At 44.0% G+C, this 23904-nt stretch overlaps 1 protein-coding gene across 2 annotated transcripts in view; it reads left to right on the plus strand.

The window, feature by feature from the left end:
• CREB3L2 (cAMP responsive element binding protein 3 like 2) overlaps positions 1-23904 on the plus strand; it is a 74020-nt gene that overhangs the window by 32052 nt on the left and 18064 nt on the right. For both annotated transcript variants that reach the window (XM_084275003.1, XM_084275004.1), the window contains exon 2: positions 11836-12052. In XM_084275003.1, coding sequence (XP_084131129.1) covers positions 11836-12052 — 217 coding nt within the window. The remainder of the gene's footprint in view (positions 1-11835; positions 12053-23904) is intronic.

Raw genomic sequence — 23904 nt, forward strand, 5'->3', positions numbered from 1 at the left:
TTTCACCTGTCTGGAAATGGAAGATACAGATGGAGGAGGGGGATACTTTGAGTACAGGAGGGCTAGCCAAAGAAGCTGAAATGCCTGTTGGAGGTGGTCCAGGTCTCTAGTCTTCCATATGTTACAAGAACTAATGAGAGAGCCAGTATACACTAAGAAAGCTGTTCACTAGTCCCTGTATCTCTGGAAAGAAGCATGAAGGAGAACTAAACACACAGCTTTGTTTTCTTTTTCTGACCTTGTGTTAGGATACAGATGTTTCCATCTAATGCTATTTTGGGTACTAAATGTTAATCCAGTACCACTGCTATTTATTTTTTATTTTTTTAAATAAAGTTGGCTGAAGTAATGTTTTCTGGCACTGTGACAAAAGATTTGTCATAGGAAATTGGAATACTGACCGTCAAGTATGGGATGCCTTAAAATAATTTGTCTAGACGAATGCTACGCATACTTTTGAGTGTATATTTGATGTTGTTCACATCCTGTCTCCTTGCTTCCTTTCTCTCTACAGCTTTCAGTAGAGCTTCAGAACAAACCGGTCTGCCTTTGACATGAGTAAAACACAGGTGACCCCCCCCCACTCCTGTGGTGACATAAATGAAATGCATCTTTCCTCAAAGGGAGGGTGCCAAAGCACCAGTGCTGATGGAAGCACTCATCCATACTAAAGAAGATGCCAAAATGCTTTCTTTGGGTTCCTGTGTGAATTTCTGCAGAGTTAAGGTTGTACAAGTGCAGTGTGGGCATCTTGAAGTATCCATCTCATGATATGGGGGACCATTGGAGGTGGCTTTAAAGCTCAAGGTGCTTTGCTGTGGGGTAGTTTGTGCAAGGCTTGGCTGATCCAAAGCATCTCTAGTATCACGGCTTCAGGTACAAAGTTAGAGAGAGTCTTCCTTGCTGTTGTCATCAACAAATACTACTGCTCTGCTTTTCCTTAACTTCCTGGGGCAGTGACTGGTTTGACATGAAGGGCACTGTAAAGTTGTGAGCTGGAAATGTTTGGACAGTTTGGGACAGGATGGCTTTGATTATACCTGCTGTTGGCAAAGTATCAGCTCATATGTATCCACGGTGTTTGGGCTCAGTGCAACTTTATGGGAGGGATGAGAGGTATATTAGATCAAACCCCCAAAGTGTAGGACTTGCTTACTGGAAAGGGATCCTTTAATGTAGTCATTTGTTCTGGTGTCTGGTGAGATCACATGCTGGGTGGATACTTCAAGACAAGATTTGACATCAAACTGACTTTTTTAGTGTGTGGTACTTAATGTGTAACACTCAGCAACAGCAGAACTGAACACAAAGTCCTGCCAGCGTTGTTTCTCTTTCTGCCCTGATAATAGATACTTGTCTGATAGAGGGGGCAGCAGTTTCTGCCGGGCAGGGTCTAAAACCCGTGGCAGCTGAGGTCATTGCTAGCCAAAGGCTGCTGATCCTTGAGCTCTGAATCAGGCAGGAGAGTTCATCCCCTGGGTAAGGTGATATGACCTATTGATTTCTTCACGTTTGTTTTGCAAAACCACTCTATGTTTTTTTCCTTCTTCCCTTGTGCTCAAGCACTTGTCTCTCCAGTTCAGGAAAGGGTTTACACGTGTCGTGTGTTTCTTCTTTTTCAAACTTTACATGGGTCTGTGATTTTAACTGTTATGTCTGAGAATATCAGGCAGCAGTTATGAAAGCTAACTCATGCTTTCTGTCATCAGCTCAGGGCATCTGCATTTTGGTACCTGACTCCTCAAAAATTAAGAGGGCTTAAATAAACAGTTGGGATCTTAAGTTTGTGTCCTTTCTTTTCAAGCCCTTCCATGCTTTTACTCTTAAACAAAAACCCCACCAGAACCTTCCCCCCGTGCTAAAAATAAATCTATAAAAATTTACTAACTCTTAAGTGAAATAAAATTCCCAGTTTCTTCTCAAGCTGCCAATATCCATAGTAAACCCCTACTTATTTTACAATGACCAGACAGCTTTAATTAAAGGGCTGAATTTTGATATGTGGCAAGTAGGTTTGCAGCCAGCGTTAGGAAAAAGAAGGAACGATCGCTCCTGTGAGCTGGAACCCTGCCATTTAAACTTTGCAGCTATTAAAGTAGCATTAGTGAAGAAGAAAATAGCAATTTTTGTTTCAAATGTCAGGTGTCCTGTCAGTCAGGAGTGACAAGCCAGGGTGTGCAGTGCACGCTGCTGATGGAGCAGAAGTTGTTCTCTCCTACCTACACTGCTCAGGCTAATTTAAGATCCTCCTTCAGGAGATACTGGCTTGGCCCTTAGGGAGGGGGCTGTGGTGAATGTGTTAAACACAGAACAGCTGAGCTGGAGAGCATCTGTGTTGGCCGCCTGCATTAATGGGAATAAGAAATGACGACTTAGCTGGGCTCTCCTTACAGCATCTCAGTACAGCAGCACGCTGGGATAGTTACATTTCTGGGAGCTTGTGCCCGTGGGCAGAGGCTGGCAGCTCCAAGTGTTGCTTAACATGCAGAAAGTGTGATGAGCCCTTGAGCAGGTGAGTGAAATGCTGTTGGCCTGAGGGACTGGTTACAGCATCTCTGTTGTATGGGACCGTCCCTGAACTGCACGGTGCTAGTCATCTGTAAGGAGATGTCTCTGTGTAAGCCAGCTGGACAGTCCCTTTGACTTCTACTTTCTCTCCCTGGTTATTCTTTCCTCCGTCTTCTTACATGCGCAAAAGTCATCTGGAAGTTGGACTTTTGATGATCCTTGTAGGTCATGTGATTCTGTAAACATTCTGTAAACATTCATCAACCTGAGAGATTCTATGATCCCTAAAATGGGTGTAGGACTACTGGATTTTGTTTAAAATACAGGAATCATGCTGGCTGTGCCCTTCATAAAGGACTTACCAGTGCTTTTTGACAAGGGGTGCTGTTACATGACGACAGATCAACTTTCTTTGCTTTCCTCCCTTCCCATTTCCATGGTGAGGGAAGATGACAAATGAAACCGAGTGCAGTGAACCCAAATGTTGTGAAATGCTGCTGTAATAATGTTAAGATCTATCTGCATGCATTGAAGAAGAAACCCAAGTAACTGTTTTCTTTCCAAAGTGGCAATAAGTTAAACCAGCTGTGCAACAACAAAATGTGCTACCCCAGCTGCTGAGCTCTTGGGCGGCAAACAAAGCCCATAAATGCCCAGGGACGAATCATAACATATGTACACAAAGGTTTTGACTTGCCTGAAAACTTTCTTTCACTACTTATTTTTTGGGTAGTTTCCTTGAAGGTACTAGTTAGGTATAAAACGTGTTGGAAATCAGGTTCCTGCCCAAGAGCCTGTGGGTGTACCTGGGGCGTAACCCAGCAAATTAGTACTATCTTGCAACAGATATTTATGACTGGCGGTGTGTGCCTGGAGCACAGCTGGGAAAAGAGAACCTGAAGAACTGCATCTGTTCCTTTTGTCTCTGGATAGCTTTTAATAACATAACTGGTCTTTTTAAGTATCTTGCCTGGATGCCAACAATCATCAGACACACCAGTGACTTGAGTTTTGCAAGCTGAGCTACTCTCTCCGTCTGGAGTGAGTCACGCTAGCTGGAGGTGGTGGGGAGAGGCCTGCCCCTAACTCCTAGTTGTTCTGAGGCTGGTGAAAGGCAGACCTGTCAGTCAGGCTTGTCTTGCAGCCTCAGCAATCACTGGTGGTGAAGAATTGTGACCCTGCTGCTTACTGGGTGAAGAGAAAGGCATGGGGAGAAGTGATGGGGAGTTTCAGTTTTCTGTGGTTTGGCTGCTGCTAAAGCTGGCAGCCCAAGAGCTGACTTAGGAGACAAATGAAGTGCATACCAGTGAGCCTGGTGTAAGAGGCAAAAAAAGAAGTAAAAGAATGAATACATCTGACCTGAGAGCATAATCCAGATGCTTGCTTGCAACACAGAATTAATGAAGTATTTTGAGGTCTCAGCCAGGGACCCAGATGGAGGGAGCCTTGCTGAAGGGCTTCCAGCTTGCTGACTCACCGCTCTGGTGCTCTGCCCCCCGTGATTCACTCTCTGACTTTGGGGAGCGGATGGGAAAGAGCAAAACACGCACCCAAGCCGTTGAAGAGTTACTCTAAAACCAAGAGCTAAGCACTAGGGGAATGACAGGGGAATGTGACAAGGATTTTCCTATTTTCTGTGACTCCCAAGAGGCTTGGGCTAGGAATGAGCAACATCATCCTCTTCTCTGCTTGCAGTCAGTGAGCTTAAGAGACACTGAACTTCAGGGCGGTTTCTCAGAGTTGTTTCCCACCCTTGCCTCAACTGCACATTGGTTTGGTTCCCCCCCCCCAATTTTCTTTCTTCTTGCAACACATATTTAGTCCTAGTTATTAATTTTGGGGGTTTTTTGAGGGGGCATGGCTAAGGAAAGGGAAAGACTACTTTGGAATTAGGAAAGGCAAAAAAGTAAACATGGTTGTTGAAAAAATCTCCCCAATTAAGTAAAAAAAGAATCTCCTTAGGGGTTGAGGGTTGGAAGTACTTGAGTGTTTGCAGTGGAAGTGTGTGCATGCATCTGTGTGTAATGGGGTGGATTATGAAATTTGCTCAGCGTGAACTTCAGCATTTCCAACTGTGTAACCTGAGCAAGTTGGGAAGATGTGCAGATTTAATTACCATGTAAATCTATTAGCTCTGAATTTCCTGGCATTTGTTTGGCTGATGACACAACTTGAATGTTCACTTAATGGATTTTTTTTTAATCTGTCCAAATTATTTTTTGAATGCTTAAAATGAGTAATTGCTGGTGTGAGACTCCAAAGAATCGTATCTGCTGTTATGATGGATCTCTTTGTTGTTTTCAAATACCAATTTCATGTTACTCTTCATATCCTCCCGCAAGTGACATAATTTCTGTCTAGTTAATGACTAGACAGTAAAGAATTTTACAGTGGAGTAAACTAATTGAGCAACTATTTCTCTGTGCCTTTGTTTTGATTTTTACACTGTAGAAGATAAACACAAATGTGAGGTTCCCTCTGTTTGCCCTTGGGAGGTACCTAAACCAGGGTGGTGTAAATCTCTCTGCTGTGTAATCAGTGTGTTTTAGGTGTGACTTAGGGACTGTTTACAGTCCCCAGTCTCTCTGTTCTCTGCTATCTAAAACTTTTTTCCAGAAAGCTCTTCCAAGCCATTCCAGTCTTTCATCAGGCTGAGGAGGAGGATGTGTGTCCGGTTTAAGAGCAAGCAGTTAAATGTGCCTGCTGTTGCATACTGAGTCCTGTGGTCTGTCCAAGGGTTTCTCTGCATTGGAAATCAGATTTCAGACACTTCAGGTGTGGTTGTGTTAATTCTTTTAAATATTCACTGCTAAATATAGTTAATCCATCCTCCCCCACCGCCCCCAATTAATGCATACCAAAGGTAACCACGCTGGTATATCAAACTGTATATTGTGCTCTTCCAGTCTTTCTCCCTGTGGGCTTGTTGGTGAATGTGGGGTTGGTCTTGTCTCTCCTTCAGCCCCCATCTTTGGAATCAATCATATGGAAAAATACTGTATTTCTGCCAGGCTGTCCTTCCTTTTTCATCCTTGTAAGAGCAGCGAAGCAGGAGCTTGGATCTGTGCCCCATAACAGTGATGTATCAACGCACCATATGCCAGTAGAGGAGCTCTTTTGTTCCCTGCAGGGCATATATGAGTGAATCCTGGAGGTGAGGCTACGCAGGCTCCATCAGTAGCTCTTCTCAAAGCTGACAGGGATGAGTATGGTGTGATACAAGCCATGGCTGAGTTTGGAGGGAAAAGTGAGTGGTGGCCAGCTTCCCTGATGCAGCTTAGACGATTTCTAGAAAAGGACAAAGTTGAGAAGAGTGATATATCTGAAAATCTGCTGAATTTCTGTTTGAATCTGTGTGAAAATTAACTGATGCCCAAGTGCCAGTGAGTACTGAGAATAACTGTCTTAGAAATGGACTGGAGGTGTGACCGATGAACTTGCAACAGAAGGACAAAAGCAGCTCCAGCCACATGTCTGGGAAGAAAACACCTGTGTTGAGGAAGCTTTTTAACCAGTGCTTTTGGGGTTGGGCATGCAGAAAGTCACAGTCTTCTCTGCTGTCATCATTGGTAGGATTGTGTGCAGTCCTCCGCAAGCAGCATCTCTAGGCATGGTTCTTCATTAGCTGAAAATGACCAGTCTCTGCTCCCAGCCCTTAAAGGCAGATGCCGCACTTGCCAGCCCAGGCAGAGCTGACAGGGAGATGTGCCATGGCTTTTTACAGCTCGTGCCACGCAGTCAAGTCTCGAGCTGAATCCGTGAAGGCCCGAACAGCACGTGTGCGCCATCTTGCACAACTGGCACCTCACTGGGACGGCCCAGAGCTTGTGCCTTTTATTAGCAGCTATGACTCCTACACAGACCTCCTCAGCTACCACGTAAAAGCTGCCAGGTATCTGTGAAATCTGTGCTTGGTTCCTTGGAGAGGAACTCGTATCTCCACACAGCCACAGACTTCTTGATGCTATTAACTAGAAATGCTGCTGCTATCTTTTGTGTTACTTCATGTCCTACACACCTTTGTTTATGCAAACCACAGAAGAGCTGCTGAAGAAATTATTGCCTTTTCTCCTAGTTATCTTAATATGAAAGGAAATTGTGGGGGGAAGGAGAGGGCAAATCAATGCCTGTGGTGAACGCTTACTTTTGCCATGGATGGGGGCTGCTTTATGGTCTCTACTTTCTCTCACCCTCTAGGAGCACTGTCTTGTACATTAGATGTGCCCTGATTTCTTTGATATGGAAGTAAGGGTGCAGTTCTTGCTGTCTACCCCCTGCCATTATTGCTGCTGCCTTGTAAGAGAGAAATACCAGGCAATTTTGTACCTTCCGATGTTGGGCTTCATTTTCATGATGAGTGCCTGCTGGGTAGATGAGATGCTCCCACACAGGCAGTTCCTTTTATGGAAGGGAAGGGATTGATCCCACCAGGATGGGGAGACCTTGGGGTGAGCTAGGAGGGAACCATTAACTCCCAGGAGTAGAATATTTTTTGAATTCGCTCGTTGTTCTCACCTGGGCACGTTGCCTTTAGGCTGTCAGGGCCAGCTCTGCTGCTGCTGCAGCTCCTCTCTGGGGTGGCTCTGCTGGGAAGGGTGGGTTGTGCTGCTACAGGCGGTGTGTGGGACTTGCAGCTGACGCAGTGCGTTTTCCAGGCTCAGCAAAGCCTGTCACTTGTTTAATAATTTAAATATAGCTATAAAGTGTCATTTGAAGCTCTTGACTTTGCTCCTTTTTTAGTGAGTTCTTAGAAAACCAGTTTTCTGAACACGACGGTTCCATTTTTAGTCATGATAATGTGGCGTCTCTAGACAACTGCTGCTAGTGCTGTTCTCATCTGGCTTCATGTCGTCTGGCGGAGAAGTCAGCCCTGCCACACACTTAGCAAATCCCGAGTCTCTGTTCAACTCCAGAGATGCTCGTTTCATCAGACAAGAGAGGGAAAAAACCCACCCCATCCCTTAGGCAGAACTGGAGAAAAGGGCCTTTGTCTGGCAGGAACAGGCAGATGCTGTGGAGAGCTGCTGCCCGCAGCCCAGCTGGTCTGCAGCCAAATACTACTTTCGAAGAGCGATCCAAAACCCGCCGTGCGCCCGGATATAAGAGCTCTCCTCTGTTTACTTACCGTAGGCTGATGTCTGTAGGTGCATTGTGTTCCCCAAAAGCACCCAGGTTAGACATGTGAGCATATGTCCAACCAGGTGGGTGGTGAAATTCTGTGGGACTGAAATTTACTTTACCTCTGTCTTTTCAGTGTTCTAGGGAAGGGGAAAATGGAAGATAAGGTTATATCTGTCCTAAATCCATGACTTTTTACAAAGGTTAAAATACCAGTTCAAGGCATCTCTGCCTTGTAGAGAGAATATTATAATAATTCAAGCAGAATCCTTATAACAACACTTGGGCAATTAGTGCTGTGGCTGCCAGTGGGATGTGAGGATAGTGAGAAGCTGGGAATGGAGGTGGCTACAGAGGTATTAAAAACAAACAAAAAAAAGGGACACAAAAATACTGGAGAGTGTCCACAGGAGGGCAGGGAGGACAGTGAAGGTTCTGGAGGGGAAGTCTTATGAGGAGAGGCTGAAGTCCCTTGGTTTGTTCAGCCTGGAGAAATGGAGACTGAGGGGAGACCTCCTCACAGTCTATGGATTCCTGACAAGGGGGAGTGAAGGGGCAGGCACCGATCTCCTCTCTTTGGTGACCAGTGATAGAACCCGAGGGAACGGTATGAGGGGAAGTTTAGGCTGGGTATGTTGGAAGAGGTTCTTTACTGAGGGAGTGGCTGGGCACTGGAACAGGCTCCCCAGGGTAGTGGTCACAGCACTGAGCTTGACTGAATTCAAGAAGCATCTGGACGATGCGCTCAGTGACATGCTCTGACTTGGCTGGCCCTGTGTGGAGCCGTGGGTTGGGCTCGATGATCCTTATGGGTCCCTTCCTACTCAGGATATTATTCTGTGATTCTATGAAGGAAGGAAAAAAGGCACATTTTCAGTCCGAGTGCTCTTTTGTCTTTTTGTTGGCTTTTTTTAAAGGTGAACTCTGCGTGAAAGATGCCAAGCTGAAAGCCACAAAGAATTTCTTTATTTTTCAAGCAAATACATATTCAAATTGTAAGCATAAAATTCTCAGTTTCCTCCCTAAATTGCCTGTAGTTGCTTAGTGGTTGCCACTGTATCAGAATTGAGGGTTATTCTGTGGCTTTCTAGCTCTGGAAGCTGCTGGTGACCACTGAGGTGTGTGTGGAAGCAGAGAAGAGAGCAAGGAGAGGAGGAGGAGAAATGCTGAAGAGGGGAGGACATGCTTTGAAAAGGCAGAGGGGAACAGTTCAAGTGTAGGTGGATGTTTTGAGGAGCTGGAGGGCTAACTAACTGTTCCCAAGTGTTTTTGCTGTATCTGCTGTTCAGATTTTCCTTTAATTCCCTAGGCAAACAGATCCACTTTCAATTATTTTCTTAAAGGAAAAAAGGGGAACTAGCTTTAAGTGTTCACTGTTCATGTTGTATAACATGAAAGATTTCTGTGAATCAGGTGGGTTGTTTGGTGGTTTGGTTTTTTTATTTTAAATTATGTATCTGGACTTCTCACTCAAAGTTGCCTGTTCCCTGAGTTCAGTAGCTGCACAGTCTGGCCTGTGGCACTTGTATGAGGCTTCTCTATTGATCGGTATTAGAAGTTATATCACAGACCGTTACAAATAAGATTAAAAATTCTAATTAGACTAGAGAATAAATTTAAAAAGTAATAATTTATTTGCTACAAGGCTACTGTAAATGCAAATGATTTTGTTCCTCATAGCTTCCTGCTTTGCAGCTGCATGGGGAAAGGGGAAAGCACAAGAGTTGATGAACATTTTGAACATCCTTCCCCACTCCGAGGTTCTCTTTCTCTTTGGTTTTGGGAAGTTGAATATTTGTTTCCTTCTTTGTTTTTCCTGAAGCAGTTTTAGGAAAATTCCCCATTCAGGAATGAAGGAATGAACGAATGAATCATCTAACATGCCTAACTTTAATCAGATGGAAGAAGTAAAATAACATTTGATATGACTTTCTCCCCTGTCAAGGCAGTAGTTTGCAGAAAGCTAATAGAAATCTTTATTTGTGAATTTGTCAAAAATTGCTGAGTAGCCTGTGGTCATTTTGCCTTTGTTTGAGTCTGCTAAAGAGAACATCTAAATACAATAGGTACGATATTTTCATCCTCAAATTGGATGGTGCCAATGATAAAATAGCTGTGTGTAGGACCCAGAGTACAAATATTGTAGCAGCTCTATTTAAGCATCTGCTAGTCATCAGTCAGAATAATTAGAATTAGAAAGAGGGAAATGTCCTATCCAGCTTTAGGAAAATATGCAGATAAGTATAATTGACACTCTTCATTAGCCCAAATGAAGTGTGTAGACTGATGAGGTAAAAATTATCCCTAAGAAAGTACTGCTTTTTATAGCTTCATGCTTGAGTTCTGTCGTGGTTGGGAGGCATTTCCTGTTTACACTTTAGTGGCTACCTACCTGCTTTTACTCAGAACATTTATTGATGCACCTAGGTATTAAACTAGCCTTGAGCATCCTTTTTCTTTCTTCTTTCTGTTGTGGGGGATTGTACTTTAGACTTTTATCCTCACAGATGTTGGGAGACAGCCCTGTATGTGAAGTGCTAGCGAGTCCTTGGGTATCAAAATGAAAATAAACAAGGCTTTTTAAGGTGGTCATGACCCTCTTGCTGAGGCATGTGAGAGTTTGTTTAGTAGTGTTATCATTTATGGCAAGTAAATATTAGGCTACAAATCTCTTTTGCAATTTGTAAAGACTTTCCTTCAGCTAGATTGCTATTCCAGCATAGCAACCGCTGTCCTCAGTTTATTGCCTTATATTTAGTAAATATTTTCTTTTCCTCTGTGTCAGTCAGAATTGACTGAAGCCTTATGAATTTTGAAAGAAGGCACAGTGAGTATTAGTGAGCATCTTGGAAGAGGTGCTCGAACTTCCAGGGGACTCTATGAGAGCAGGCTGTGCTCAGTGTTTTCCAGCACCAGGCTTCAAGGCCACAGGTGCTGCTGGAGCTGTGAAATGTGCACGCATGGGGATGTGAGCACACTGCTTCCCTCATGGATTTATACAGTATCGACTTGTTTAATTCTTAATTTAGCCAACAGGAAGCTGAATCTTGGATTTCAGTGTTTGTTTGTGCAGGAGAGAGCAAGCCGAAGAGCCAAGATCAATACTGCATGCAAAAATAGAGCAAATCAAACAGACTTAGACTTTTGTAGGATCATGCCCCAGTCGACAAAGACTCCTATATAAGATGATAGATAACGCCTGATTGTTTGGAAAAGCTCATTAGAATTCATTGTACAAATATTTTTGCACAAAATAGAACTCTGTGTGTGAATGAGATGAGCAGGAGTGGTTTCTTGCAGTGCGGTTTCTTGGTCTGTCAAAGATGATGTTTTCTGACGTTGGAAACAAAACCAAGAAGAGCTGCAGAATTTTTGGCTATTGATGGGGGCTGCATTGGAGTCTCAAGGAAGCAAATCAGGAGATTTGGGTTGAGCTCATGTTGAATAAGAAACAAACAGAAAGTTATCCTGCTACATACATGTGCTGTCAGCATAATGAATTCAGTGTAATAGATAAGTGGTAATTAGTACTGGCTGTCAGGAGCTCTAGCTGTGAGGCCTAGAAGCTGGATATGGGCTCTAGTCCTAGGTGGAATGCAACTTCTGAAATAGATACATAAATCACCCAGGAAACACGTTTTACAGCAAATGTGTTAATTGCTTGGCTGGGGACGTGCATGGGCCCATTTCCCTAGAACGCGCTGTATGTTCTGCACAACTAAAATACTCACACGTGGTGTTGGAGCGGTGTTGGAGTGTGTTTCCTTTTTCTCTGCTTCAGTGAACATTAACCCAATATATTCTGTTCCACACATAGTGTGTTTTGGTGACAAATCTTGCAGGATCTTTCATGCTGCCTTGGTGAAATGTGCTTTGCCACTTTTGGTGGTGTGCTGTAGTGAGTCCTTTTTTGGGGGGAGAGGAGGCTGCCCCATGACATGCCTGCCATGTTTTTATTCTCTGGTTTTGTTGCAAGTTAATCACAGACTCTTCTGTTGTAATGTATGCCTCTGAGAGGACTTTTGTTCTAGCTGTAGCTCTTCAGCTTGAAGTGGTGATTGGAGGAGGAAGTTGTTAGGCAGGGCTGGTGGATCCTGCTGCTGACTGGCACAGATACCCAGTGATTGTAATTGTTCTGATCAATGCTCTCCTGTTGTTGGCATGACAGACAGGCAAGGAGATAAACTTTTTCCACCTTTATCTCTACAGCACTTCACAGAGTTCCTGGATGAGTTTTCCCCAGATGTCCTAGGCCAGCTCTTGAATGATCCCTTCTTGTCTGAGAAGAATGAAATCATGGAGGTGGAACTGTCTCCAGCATCCCCAGCGCCCCTCATCCAGGCAGAACACAGCTACTCCCTCTGTGGGGACTCTCGACCCCAGTCTCCCTTGACCCACATCTCGACCGATGACAACTTTAATGAAGGTAGAACTGATGTGTGTGCAATTCAGTGATGTTGGTGTACTGAGCCCGTGTTTGTGTTCCATGATGATGCAGTAATGAAGTGTTCCCTGTGGGGTGATGATGTACAAAGGTTATGTGTGAATGCTCTGTGTTGAAATACCCGTAATGAAATCACACAAGAGATTTGTTTGGTTGTAGTCTGCAGGGTTGTGAATAAAGGAACTTGTCCATAGAGGAATTGTGCTCAGCAGAAGTAACTAACTTTGTACTGTAAACATTTTGAATTAGAATTAAAGTGTCTATCAAAAAGAAATGGGAGAAAGGCCAGAAATACACTTGTTTCCATGTATCTGAATCTGTGGTTGGAGACTGGTAAACCCAAATGAGTCAAGTGAGGACCACCATGAAGTTTGGGTACTGTAGAACATCCACTGTGGGGTGGATTTTGTTTGCTCTTCTAGAGAAAATCTGTTCACCTGAGTCCAACTTCCTTAGCCTACCTTCATAGGACAGGTGCTCCAACCCTTTGATCATTTTTGTGGCCTTCCTCTGGACATGCTTCAATAGGTCCATGTCCTTCTCATGTTGAGGGCTCCAAAGCTCAAGGTGAGACAGAGTTTTTTGGAGATGATCTGGAAACATCATCTATAAAGAAGCCTTCCCACTTTTTTAATGTATCTTTAAATTAATACATACAGGAGAAAGGGACTTATTCTGGCAGGAGAAACAAGTGAAAGAAACTTCGGAAAGCAAGCTTCTCTGGAAGTTAATAAGGAGAAGATTCAAACTAGGTTAAAAGTGAAGGGAGTTTCCTTTGGGGAAAAATCCTAAAGAAATTAATGCTGCTGAAACCACCGGGTAATTAATAGAGTTCTAGTCAAATGATGTTTTAAAAAGCCAAGAAACATTAACAAGTGGGTTTAAAAATAGAAAATGAATGGAAAGCATTTCATCTTCTGTTCACTCTGCAGTGTGTTTCATAAGAGAGGAGGAGGAGGAGGAGGAGTTCTTCTTGGTGTTTGGTATTTTATTTAATCTTAACCCTGGAATCACACTCATGACCTTTCAATACCTATTGACTTCAAAACAGTCAAGGTCAGAGAAATACTTGAGGAAATCACAGTATTACAGTTAATATGACTATCTGATAGCTATCTAAAGGCATCACTTGATTTTTCAGTCCTGGAGTCCACAAGAGAGGGAGAGGGGAAATTTTGTGGGTGGCAGTACTGCAGGATCTGGCACTGAAGATTGAAAGCATCTCTGTTGCTGGATGGCATAGGTACATGGTGCTTCTGATATCTTGGGTGAATGCTAGGCGGCTTGGTGTAGCAAGGGGACAGATGTTGGGAGCAGGAGGTGCAGAGTGCAGATGGGGTAGTCTGTATGCTCCATTATGTAACCAGGAATGGTTTTGTTGAGTGGCAGGGGCTGAGAGACGTGCCCTGTGCTGGGCCAGGGTCCTGCCAGCTGTATGGGCCTGGAGACGCCGCAGCCCCTGGATCTGGGGTGCTGTGATGCCACCCACCAGGCCCTGTGTGGTGTTGCTCTGCTACCTGCCTTTCTGTCCTCGTCCTTCAGTCCATGCTTGCCTGTTGGAGGAGGGAATTGGATTTTGGGAGCATATCTGTCTTGTTCAGCGGCACCCATTGTCAGCAGCGTTTCTCATCCAGGTATTCCCAAGTGCTCATGGCAGCATCAGGGTCCCAGAGCCCCAGGGTATGGGGAGGCTGAGAATCAGGTCCATCTTGTTTGGTGAATTATCTTCAAAACAACTGTAAGCCACACAGTGTCTTATTTCTGCTTTTTCCCCCTGAGCCATGTCCCAACAACCTTAGTGAAAATATTATTTAACACTCCCTTTTGGCTGTTACAATGGTGTGAATTATGGCAATAGCTCTGTAAGCATCTTCTTACTGACTGTTACAGGGACCAGGTAACTTCTGCTGGGAGCCGTTCTCATTGTCCACTACCTGACCATTACTGCAATTTCTACAACCACTAAATGGGCCTATTTATGAAATTGCAAATCCTACGTAACTTTTTTTTTTTTAAACACTAGAAGTATAAAGCCTGGCAGTCTTGTAAGAGTCACAGAATGGTGGGGGTTAGAAGGGACCTCAAAAGATCATCTAGTCCAACCCCCTGACAGAGCAGGATCACCTTGATTAAGTCACACAGGAACATGTCCAGGTGGGTTTTGAATGTCTCTAGAGAAGGAGACTCCACAACCTCTCTGGACAGCCCCTTCCAGTGTTCTGTCACCCTCACGGTGGAAGAAGATTTTCCACATGTTCTCGTGGAACCTCCTACGCTCCAGCATGCACCAATTGCTCCTCGTCTTATCTTTGCAGCCTGAGGGTAACTTTTTTTGAGGAGTCCTGTTGACCTCAAGGTGAAAACACATTTAAGCACACATGAGATCGAGGTCCCAACACTTGGTTTTCCCAGTTACTCATTCTTCTGGCTTCACTGTATTTTGAGGGTGTTTCCACAGCTTTGTGCAGAAGAACTCTTCTGCATACTTGTAGACTATTACTCATGTGGGGACTCTGAAGGCATCAGTCCCTAAATTTCCAGCCTATGAAACCATGGGCAAGAGTAACTATTTTAAAGCAGATGTATATAAGACTTCTGGCATTTAGTTGTTTAGGTTCTCCCCCCCCCAAGAATCTATTCTTACAGTCAGATTTGCATAAAATTTTAAGACTAAAGATACTTGAGACATTTATAGACCTAACCTCCTTGCTGATGAGTAAGGCATCTGGCCTGGGGAGGGTTTCAGGCTGTAACATGAAAAAGTTCATGCTCTCTCAGAGCAGCTTTCTGCTGCCTAGTTGTGAGTGCTGGGTTTTTGGGAACAGCTGCAGAGTAGCTGTGGAGAAACATGGTGGGTAGTTGTGAAGTGGAAAAACACTTCTTGGAATGAAATGAAGAAGCTGAGGGGGGAGGCTGAGAATGGGGCTGATGGCTAAGGGACAGCTCTTGGTGCGCATCAGGGCCTTTTGGGGCACAGGCTCTCTTCTGACAGTTGTAAGTGGTTAGGGAAAAAAAAAAGCTTTATTTTCTATTACAGTTGCTGCATATCTGTCTTCAGTTTTCCGGTCTCAGCAGCCTTTCTGGCAAGGAGGGCTGTGGGTGAGACAGTCAGGATCAAGGCCTGAATTTCAGGAGGGCCTCTTGTTAGCCTCCTGTGTGACTTGAAATGTGAGCGTAGGGTCATTCCCCGCCCTCACACACTTCACCTTGACAGGTGTAGGCACAAAACCTCCCAGGTAGCAGCTGCCCCTTGTTTTGGATGTGTGGGATCCCTAGGCAAGAACTGAGTACGAGTAATACTGAAGGACTGGCGTGCAGCTGGGACACGGAGGCAGAGGCTGCAGCACCCGCCTGGAGCCCTTCATCCTCTGTGGTCAGCTCAAGCATGATAGGGATGGCTTGAAGTGTGTGTGTTTGGGTTTTGTGTGTGTATTTCACTTTGTGAGCCTGGCAGGCCTAAGACAGTAGACAGCTGACTAGTTATTAGTATGAGTTCCCTCCTCAAACTGTGGCCAGGTGGCTGGGTGTGCTCCTTTCCCCATTCCCCCAGGGCTCTACTTTTGAGACTAGTCTTGGCCCCCACCTGCCTTCCCGTTGGTGCTTTCCTGCTCAGGAATGCTTTGAAGTTCCTCTTGGATTTGAAGAGGCTTGCCTTGGCTAAAAGTTTGACAGAGTGATTGCAGAAATGGTATGTTTCTATTTTACGCTCAGCTGTGCCAAAACTGCGGCTCGCCCCAGAATATAACCTGTATTGTTAGAGGGTTTTTTACTGCTGAGGTTATGTTTTCCTGTAATTTGCTTTTAAAACTTAATTTTTTTTAAACTTAACTCCTAACTCCGTACATGGTTTGAAAGAGAAACAAAGAAAAAAAAAAAAAAAAAAAAGAAACCTAAACCAAACAAACCCCCAAACCCCATTGTATTTATCTCCCACTTCTCCAGTGCAAATAGCGCTTTCATGGTAAATCCAGCCCTCATCTCTGGCAGTGCTTTGTACAGGAAAATGCTTGCTTGTGTATGGAATTCACAAGTAGTAATCAGCATCCTGTGTCTCTTCATAGAGGCACCTGTGGGCTTGAAGCTCAGTGTGGTCTTTGTACATTTTCTATGTATATGTGTATATATATGTGAATAATACATTTATTATGTAGGTTATATTATTAAATATTATCTGTAATAGTTTATATATTCTATTTATATATATACACATGTATGTCCTGCTTCTGATTTTTTCTTGAAATACTGAATCAATGAGATGTGAACAATGAAAATGGAACCTTCTCTGCCCTGGCTTTAAAGAAAATGGAACCAAACAAAGAAATGTCCTTGTGTTTTGAAAATATGCTGTCAAAGCCGTGCTGATAAGTTTTGCAAGTACATTCCAACACAACTTTTTTCATGTGTGGGTTTTTTATTTTTGTGTGTTTATTTAAGAAATGAGGAGGAAGCCATTTGGTGGTGATAGTCTTGAGTTATTTTCTGTGGATGGTTGGTAGTCGGTCCTTGTCAGCATCTGCAGTTTTAAAGGACAGGAACTTTTGTATGCCTAAGGTCCAAAATCTCAGTAAGTCGCTCTGAATCAAGCCTGTAGCTTCTACTTGGGCAGCAGTGTCTGAAAAACATCAGTTTTGATTTAGAGGCAGACATTTTGGTGATTACTTATGCTTACTGTTAATAATTGACAGCTTTATTTGCAGTCAGACCTCCTTTAGCTTCGAGTTCCGCACATGAGATCTCTTTATGGCCTTTCTCTCTGCTGGAGTAAAGAACCATCTGCTCTCGGACGCCTCTTTCCCCATGTGTCTGTAGGCTGTGAATAAGTTCCGTCTTGACTGCTGCTTGGATACAGCTTAAATGAACTGTGCTTATTTCATGTTTCCCTGTATGTGATATATGCTGGACATTCTTGTGGTTCCTTTCCAAACAAAGGAACATTTGCGGTTCCTTTTCAAAACTCTCCATAAAGCCCGAGCTGATTTCCTAGGAATTAGTTTCCTTAATGATGAATATTAGGAGAGCACTCCTCCCACTCCCGTTCCTGCTGTTCCTGAAACCAGTGATCTCGCTGTTTTTCAGCTGAAGCGTTGCACTGGGAGTTGATGCTCAGTTACTTGCTGTGAGCATCGAGTCCTTTTAATGTGTTTCAAAGGCTGATTGCTGCTTTACGGTATCTGTGTGGGGAGAAAAATGTAGAATGGTAGGAACAAACTGTTTTATTTGAACACAGTGCTTCCATGGGTAATTTTAACGTCTCTTAAAAACAAAACAAACAAACAAAACTTCACATGGCGTTTTGTAGGACATTTAATAGTCTCAAATGTAAAGCTGTAAATCCAAGTTACCACTTCAGTGTGTGCCTTCTGTATCTATAAAGAACGATGCTATAAAAAAACCATTTTTCTACCCCTAATCAAAATCATTAAAGCCATCATGGACTGTATCTGAGCTGTCAGCTATGACTGTGTAAAGTCTTAGGCTGAAGAGAGAGGTTAAAACAGAACCTGTAATCCTGAGACTGGTTTTATGTGGCAAGACAACTGTGATTGTCAAATTCTTCGCAGGAAAGAGGGCATTGCCCCTGGTTATTTCGGCATGGAGGGGGGACACACAACGTGTCCTTTATTCTGTCCTTAATAACTCTGATAATAATAATCTGTGGGGTTTTAGATGGACACCATGCTGCTCAAAGGTGGGGTGCAGGTACAGCCAATGATCCTTCGTAAGGAGAAAAGCTACTTTTATTGTGCATTGTGATTGCTGTGTATTGCTGCCACTCATCTTTGCCCATTGATTCCATTTTCCCTTCATGGCACTTTAAAAAGGACCCCGATGTTTTTTCAAACAGTATCCCCTTTGTCAGGGCTGTTTTGAGGGCTTTGGTTTTATTATTTGTGGTGGGAGTCTGTGTGTGCGCACGCTGGGAGGGGGAAATGCCATCTGGAAAGTCTGTAAGAGAAACTGTTTGTTGATGAATGTGGGCTCTCACCTCATGGACAAGAAGAGGGGAGGTGGCAGTGGTGTTGGGAGTTCAGCATTTCAAGCATGATAAACAGGGCTTGTGTCTGCCAGGGGGTGTTAACGCGAGCCCAGAGCTGGGCACCAGGGACGGTACAAGCCCAGGGGGAAGACAAGGAAGTAATTATTTCTCCTGAAGGGGCCAACCTGCCTTTGGGAAGCTGGAAAGGCTCAGACTGCAGAGCTGGGGACGCTGAACTTCCTTGCAAGTGGCATGTCCAACAGGACACCCAGAATCTGCATCAGCACAGGTCCTTTTGGGTTTGTGGTGGGGTGTTCGTGCTAACAGAGACCAAGGAACTGTTTCCACCACCCAGACATGTTGTGAGCCTCTTCCAGGAGGTGTTTTCCCCTTGCAGTTAGCCAGCTCCAAATTTGCAGCTATATTTTTGTGGTGTAAAGCTAGTGAGTGCCCTTGGATCCTGATGTGAGCTGTGTAGGGTAGCTCAGAGGTAGGATTCAGGCAAGGACTTGTCCAAAGTACAGGTTCGTGAATGCAGGCCCTTGGTGCAGAGTGTGAGCCTGTGTGCTTTTGTACATGGCACAGCTGGGCAGGAGGCATATCAGCTGCACATCCAAGCCCTGCAGTTCATGATGGCAGTACAAGGTCTGTCACCAACCAAAGGGAGTTAGTTGGAGCCCTTTTGCTCAAGTCTGTCCCCTGGCGTTTCTATAGGTTTTATTTGCAGGCTTGTTTCAAATGACATGGAGTGCACAAGTCTTTTCTGTGTGATTATGATCTGCTGTGGTGGTAATTAATGGGATGGGTTGGGTTTTTTCCAGATTAGGTTCAATGGTACATCCCTCATGTGGGTTTGTGGTGCTGCCTTCTTTTTTACAGCAGGGGAGCAAAAGGTGAAAATCATGTTGTTCTCTGACCACTTGCATTCACTCTGCTTGGGAGAGGTGAGTGCGACAGAAAGCACGTCTCTGATTTCTTTAACAATACACGGCAACTCTGTGATGCAAGTTGGTTACCCATGCAGAACTGTATCTGTTAAACTCTTTAATTAACAGTGCTGAAATGAATGTGGGGAGCAAGGAAGAGCCTTTTGGTTATTTCATGAGTTATTTCTCTGTACATCTATCACAGAGGGTGAAATTTAGTCAATATTGGAGAAGTGTTACTTTTTCGCAGGAGAGGAGATGGTATGTTGGATGAGATTGAAGAATTAGTTGAATAGATAATGATGCATATCAATAATTAAAAAAAGAAAGAAAAACTTGCTGGGAATGCTGATATTTAAAAACCTGTAGAGCTGAAGTAAGCATTTTTGCCCCTATTTTCCACTTTGCCTACCCTGCTTTCACATAATATTATATGGCACACGGAAAAATGCAAATGTTGCAGTTCATCAAAGAAATATGAGTATCCTAGAAAGCTGCACATGGTGTGAAGAGACTGTGTTTTATCTCTGTATATCTGTGTATAAATACAGATGTATAAATTTGGTTTTTAACAGTCGCAGAAGTAGTATGTGTTAATTCTACCATGTACAAACCCAGCCCTTCTTGGTTGTGTGTTTTTCATGTATGCCTAAACCACACATTCTGATCATTGCTGTGCTCAGAGGAGAACCAAAATCCATTTCTGTTGAAAACTATCATCATAATATATGTGGTGTGCAGCATAGAGAGAAGTTTACTTGGGTGTGTTGTGCACCCAAAACCAAGCACTTGTGCATAATAATCTTTAAAATGGACTTCAAAGCTCGTAAGCTTTCACTGGGCGAAATGTTGCATAGCCTTTTCCCTTTTGGGTGTAGTGATATGGAGAAAGTGAAGAGTGCAAGTCCATTTGCCATATATTGGGTAGATCCTGTTAGCATTGTCCATCTTAATTGCAGATAATGAAACCTGGGGCAGGATTAGGGCCTGTGAAATATAGACAGAGGACAGAAAGAGTTTGATTGCTACTTGGACACCTCGCTGTACATATGCAGAATATACACTGCTTACCCTCACAGTACTGAGGGAATTATGTCCCATTTTGAACTTCCTCTCCTGCATTATCACATACACAGCATGTCCTATCTGGGACCAAGCCGGTCTTGGGATAAGTACAGCTAGGAAAGAGCTTAGTTTTTTCCTATCAGTGAGATCTTTGCTCGGTGAACTGACTGAACTTACTTTGGCACTTTGTAAAGCTCCTGCTTCTGCAGGAAAAGTAGGACAAGTTTGATGATTAATGCAGCACACAAAAACTTTCCAAAGAAATACAACCTTAGTTTTGGACACAGAAGAGCTTAGGTTCATGTGTCACAAACCCTGGGTTACTGTGATGAATGTGTGGTTTGGATGCTCAATAGGATGCAGATAAATTCTGATGTTTAACGTGGAGAAGTGGCTGCACTTGAAAGCTCAATGTATTTTGGTAAAGTACAACAACAATGCTAACTTACCTGAAAAATCCAATTCCAGTTGTTTCCAGTTGGCCATTTTAAATTACTAGTTGCTTTTTGGCCTTAACCTCTATGTGGATCACTTGAACTGGGGCCACTGTAAAAGTTAATTCGGGTTGGTGAAGCATTTTGATTGTGCCCTAGGAGGGAATTAAACAGCTCTCTGGGAACAGCATTTGACCTGTATTTGATAAAGGAGAGATGAGACTGTGCATGGGACGAGAATGGTATGGACTAAACATGGTACAACATCTCCCTCAGGGGAGCGCCATGCATTCTGCTTGGTAAGGCACAGGTTTTGCAGAGAAATTATGATTAGGGTTTTTTTAATAATGCAATTTTAGGTGTACATAATGTGCAGAAGTACACTGAGATAAAAATTCATGGATATTGCTCGATACTTTGGTGCTTTGCAACATTAATGGTCAGTTAACATAGCCCATATGTGGAATTGTATTGAACGGACAGTTGGAGTTGATGATCTCAGTGGCCTTTTCCAAGCTGAAGGATTCTGTGATAATGTAACTGTGCTAGTTACATCACACACAGAAGCATTAGCAAGGATTTTGCTAGGTACTGTGTGGGCTCCTTAAATGATGTATTTCATATGCCAGAATGCCTAACATCCTTGGGCTTATGAAAGGGGAGCTTCTCATGTAAGAAGTCATTGCACAGTAGAGGACAGCCAGCCAGTACGGCTGAACTTCAGTATCAGCGTTTTGAAGCCTAATAAGAGACTTTTAACAGTCAAAGTGACTGTCTTTGGGGTGTGGGTTTTCTTAGCCATTTGAATAGCCAAATCTCTTATTCAGGCTTTCTTCTCTTTATGTCTGCTTTGCAGGGCCTTTTGTCTCGCCTTAGAAATGTGGTGTTACCAGAATTCTGTCACCAAGATGGTTTTCTCAGCCTTCTGCTTTGGGCTCTGTCTCAGTAGTTCAGGTATACCTCCTGGGCCATGGCAAATCTAAACATAAACACTCATCTTCGATTTCTTGACACCAGTCATCTACTTTTCCTGTAGGGTGTCTTGTTGGGTTTGGAGAAGACAGATGGTCCCTTGAGCCAGCCTCCATTGTGCTTTCATTTCAGTATTTCACTGGCACCTTCTTGCTTGTTCTCGTTTTTCCTTAAGACCTCTCATGATTCTTCTCCATCAGAAATACCGTTACCTTGGAGGCCGTGCCATGCCTCTCAGCATGACCAGTGTTCTGTAGCCTGCTCAGTTTTTACCCGTTTGCCTAAAGTTGTCTGGGTTTGTGCAGCATTCTCCCTGGGGCAGGGACTGTCACCTTGTTCTGTTCGTGCAGGGCTTGGCAGGGCAGATGGAGGTGCTTAAGGGTCAGTATAAGAATCAACTAAGAATGATCTTCGGATAATGTCAGCCCAGTGTGCCCAGGAAGAGGACATAGGAGAGTGGGAAGTGTCCTTGGAACTGACAGATCGTTTGTGACTTCAGAAGCTGTGGTTTGTCAAAGGAAAGTGACACGTTGCATGATGCTGACTGTGATAGTAACGGGGGCTTGGAAAAAGCAGAGAGGGGGGGAGTATGAAGGTAGGATTCCATCAGTGTGTTGTTCCATCCCTTTCACAGGATTGGTCAGCTGGAATGACATCTGTCACTATGCATCATAAGAGGCAATGTCAAATAAGTGTTAGATGCAGTTCTTCAAAGTTATCTCAAATAAATGCAGCATGTTGCTGTTGCTGAAAACCATCCCATTTCCCTACAAACTGGTTAGACTGGCTTTAAAGCCTAGAATAACTCTGAGCAGTCTGTGTGGATGTAAGTGCTGGTGGCAGGGTTGTCAGGTTAATCGGCAAAGTCGGGTTCCAGCAGGGTAAAATAACTAGCTGAAGGCCAGCATGTCTTGCTGTCCTGCAGCAGCTGGATCCTCGTGATGAGTCTGAGGATTAGAGGTGATAAACATCACAAAGTGCAGCCTTAGAGGACATACCCTGTTTTGCTCAGCACCCACAGCAAGGTTTCTCTTCTACAGGTATGATGATACAAATCTCAGAGAGTTCAGGGCCAATTACTTGGTTCACTGATAGCTCTCCTTTATGTGTATCCTTCCTTCCCAAAGGGGGTCCAAAGCAGATTACAGACCATAGCTCTGACACCATGGAGCTGGACCCAGAGGTGCAAGAGGCAGCAAGTGGAGGCTCTGCACAGCACCATGTGAGGGAGATTTTGGCAGGAGCTATTCAAACAAGTATTTGAAAGTTACCTTTGCCAAGGGATTCTGGTTTTCCAGGCAAAGATACCATTTTAAAGCTCTTACCTGAATTATCCATGCACAGCGAACTAGAGGGAGTCCACGGATTCACTGACTATTTCATTGCTGTCAGCAAGGAAGGAGCTGCGCTCTCGTGTTTGTCAGTAGAGAGGCTCAGGGAGGGTTGAAAGAGAGCAATGTCCTCTCTCCTGGGTTAATATTTAAACAATGCTGCCTCTTTTTTCATAAATACTTCTATTTTTATACTTGTGCATTTCCCAGAAAGCTTTGGGAGTAAGACCTCCAGAAACTTAAATTGGGTGCTTAGCCCTTACGGTACCGTTACTTCTCCTGGCAGAGCTGGGCTCACTGTTCTTGAGCTTCTGATTACAGGATACATATTTTTCATTTTTAATTCCCTGGTGTGTCTTTACTCAAATTACCTCCTTCCTTGCCAGCGGTGGAGGTTAGGTCCCACCACAAAGTAATTCCTGGCACTGGAGATGTGCATGCCTCTCCCTTCTTCCAGGCACCCAGCTTCTCTCCAGTGCCTGTGTGCTGGATGCTTGTGTGTGGTCTCAATAGCAGGGGCAGACAGCAGCACAGGGGCTGTAAGCCTGCTCTTATTTTTGTTACCTGTCTGCAGCTGAACTCGGTTGACATCTCACCAGCTTGATATATTCAGATATGTCAGGGTCTTGTGGCAGCCTGGCAGGCTGCTGGTGGCACAGCCACAGCACCGTGGCTGCCTCCCATGGTATTGATGCAGTTAATTCAAAGCACTCTGTTTACTAGCTGTATGGTGTACATGCTTGCTCTCTGCTTTAATTGCAAAAAAAAAGAAAGATCAATGCTCTTTTCTCTTACATATATTTGGCCTCAGATTCCAGCTGGTTGGTTTATGGATGAGCTTCTTGCAGCTGTGTGTTGCGGCAGAGGACCGTGTTGTTGGGATGCAGTACAGTGGGTGTAGGGTACTCTTCTGCAAGAGGAAAGAAATTCCATGACTGAACTCCAGCAGTAGGGAAATTTTTTATGGCAGAATTGGAACGGCCAAAAAAAATTTTTTTTTTAAGTGGGGTTGTTAATACCCTTATGGAATTGTTTTAAAGGTTGAGTCCTGCCAAGTTCTTGATCCTCTCTCATACTTTAGACTTGGGAGAGCATGTCCCTTCTATGCAAGGCAGACAGTGGTGGTTGC

Source organism: Gallinula chloropus, assembly GCF_964237585.1.
Source record: "Gallinula chloropus genome assembly, chromosome: 1".
In the NCBI taxonomy this organism is placed as follows: Eukaryota; Metazoa; Chordata; class Aves; order Gruiformes; family Rallidae; genus Gallinula; species Gallinula chloropus.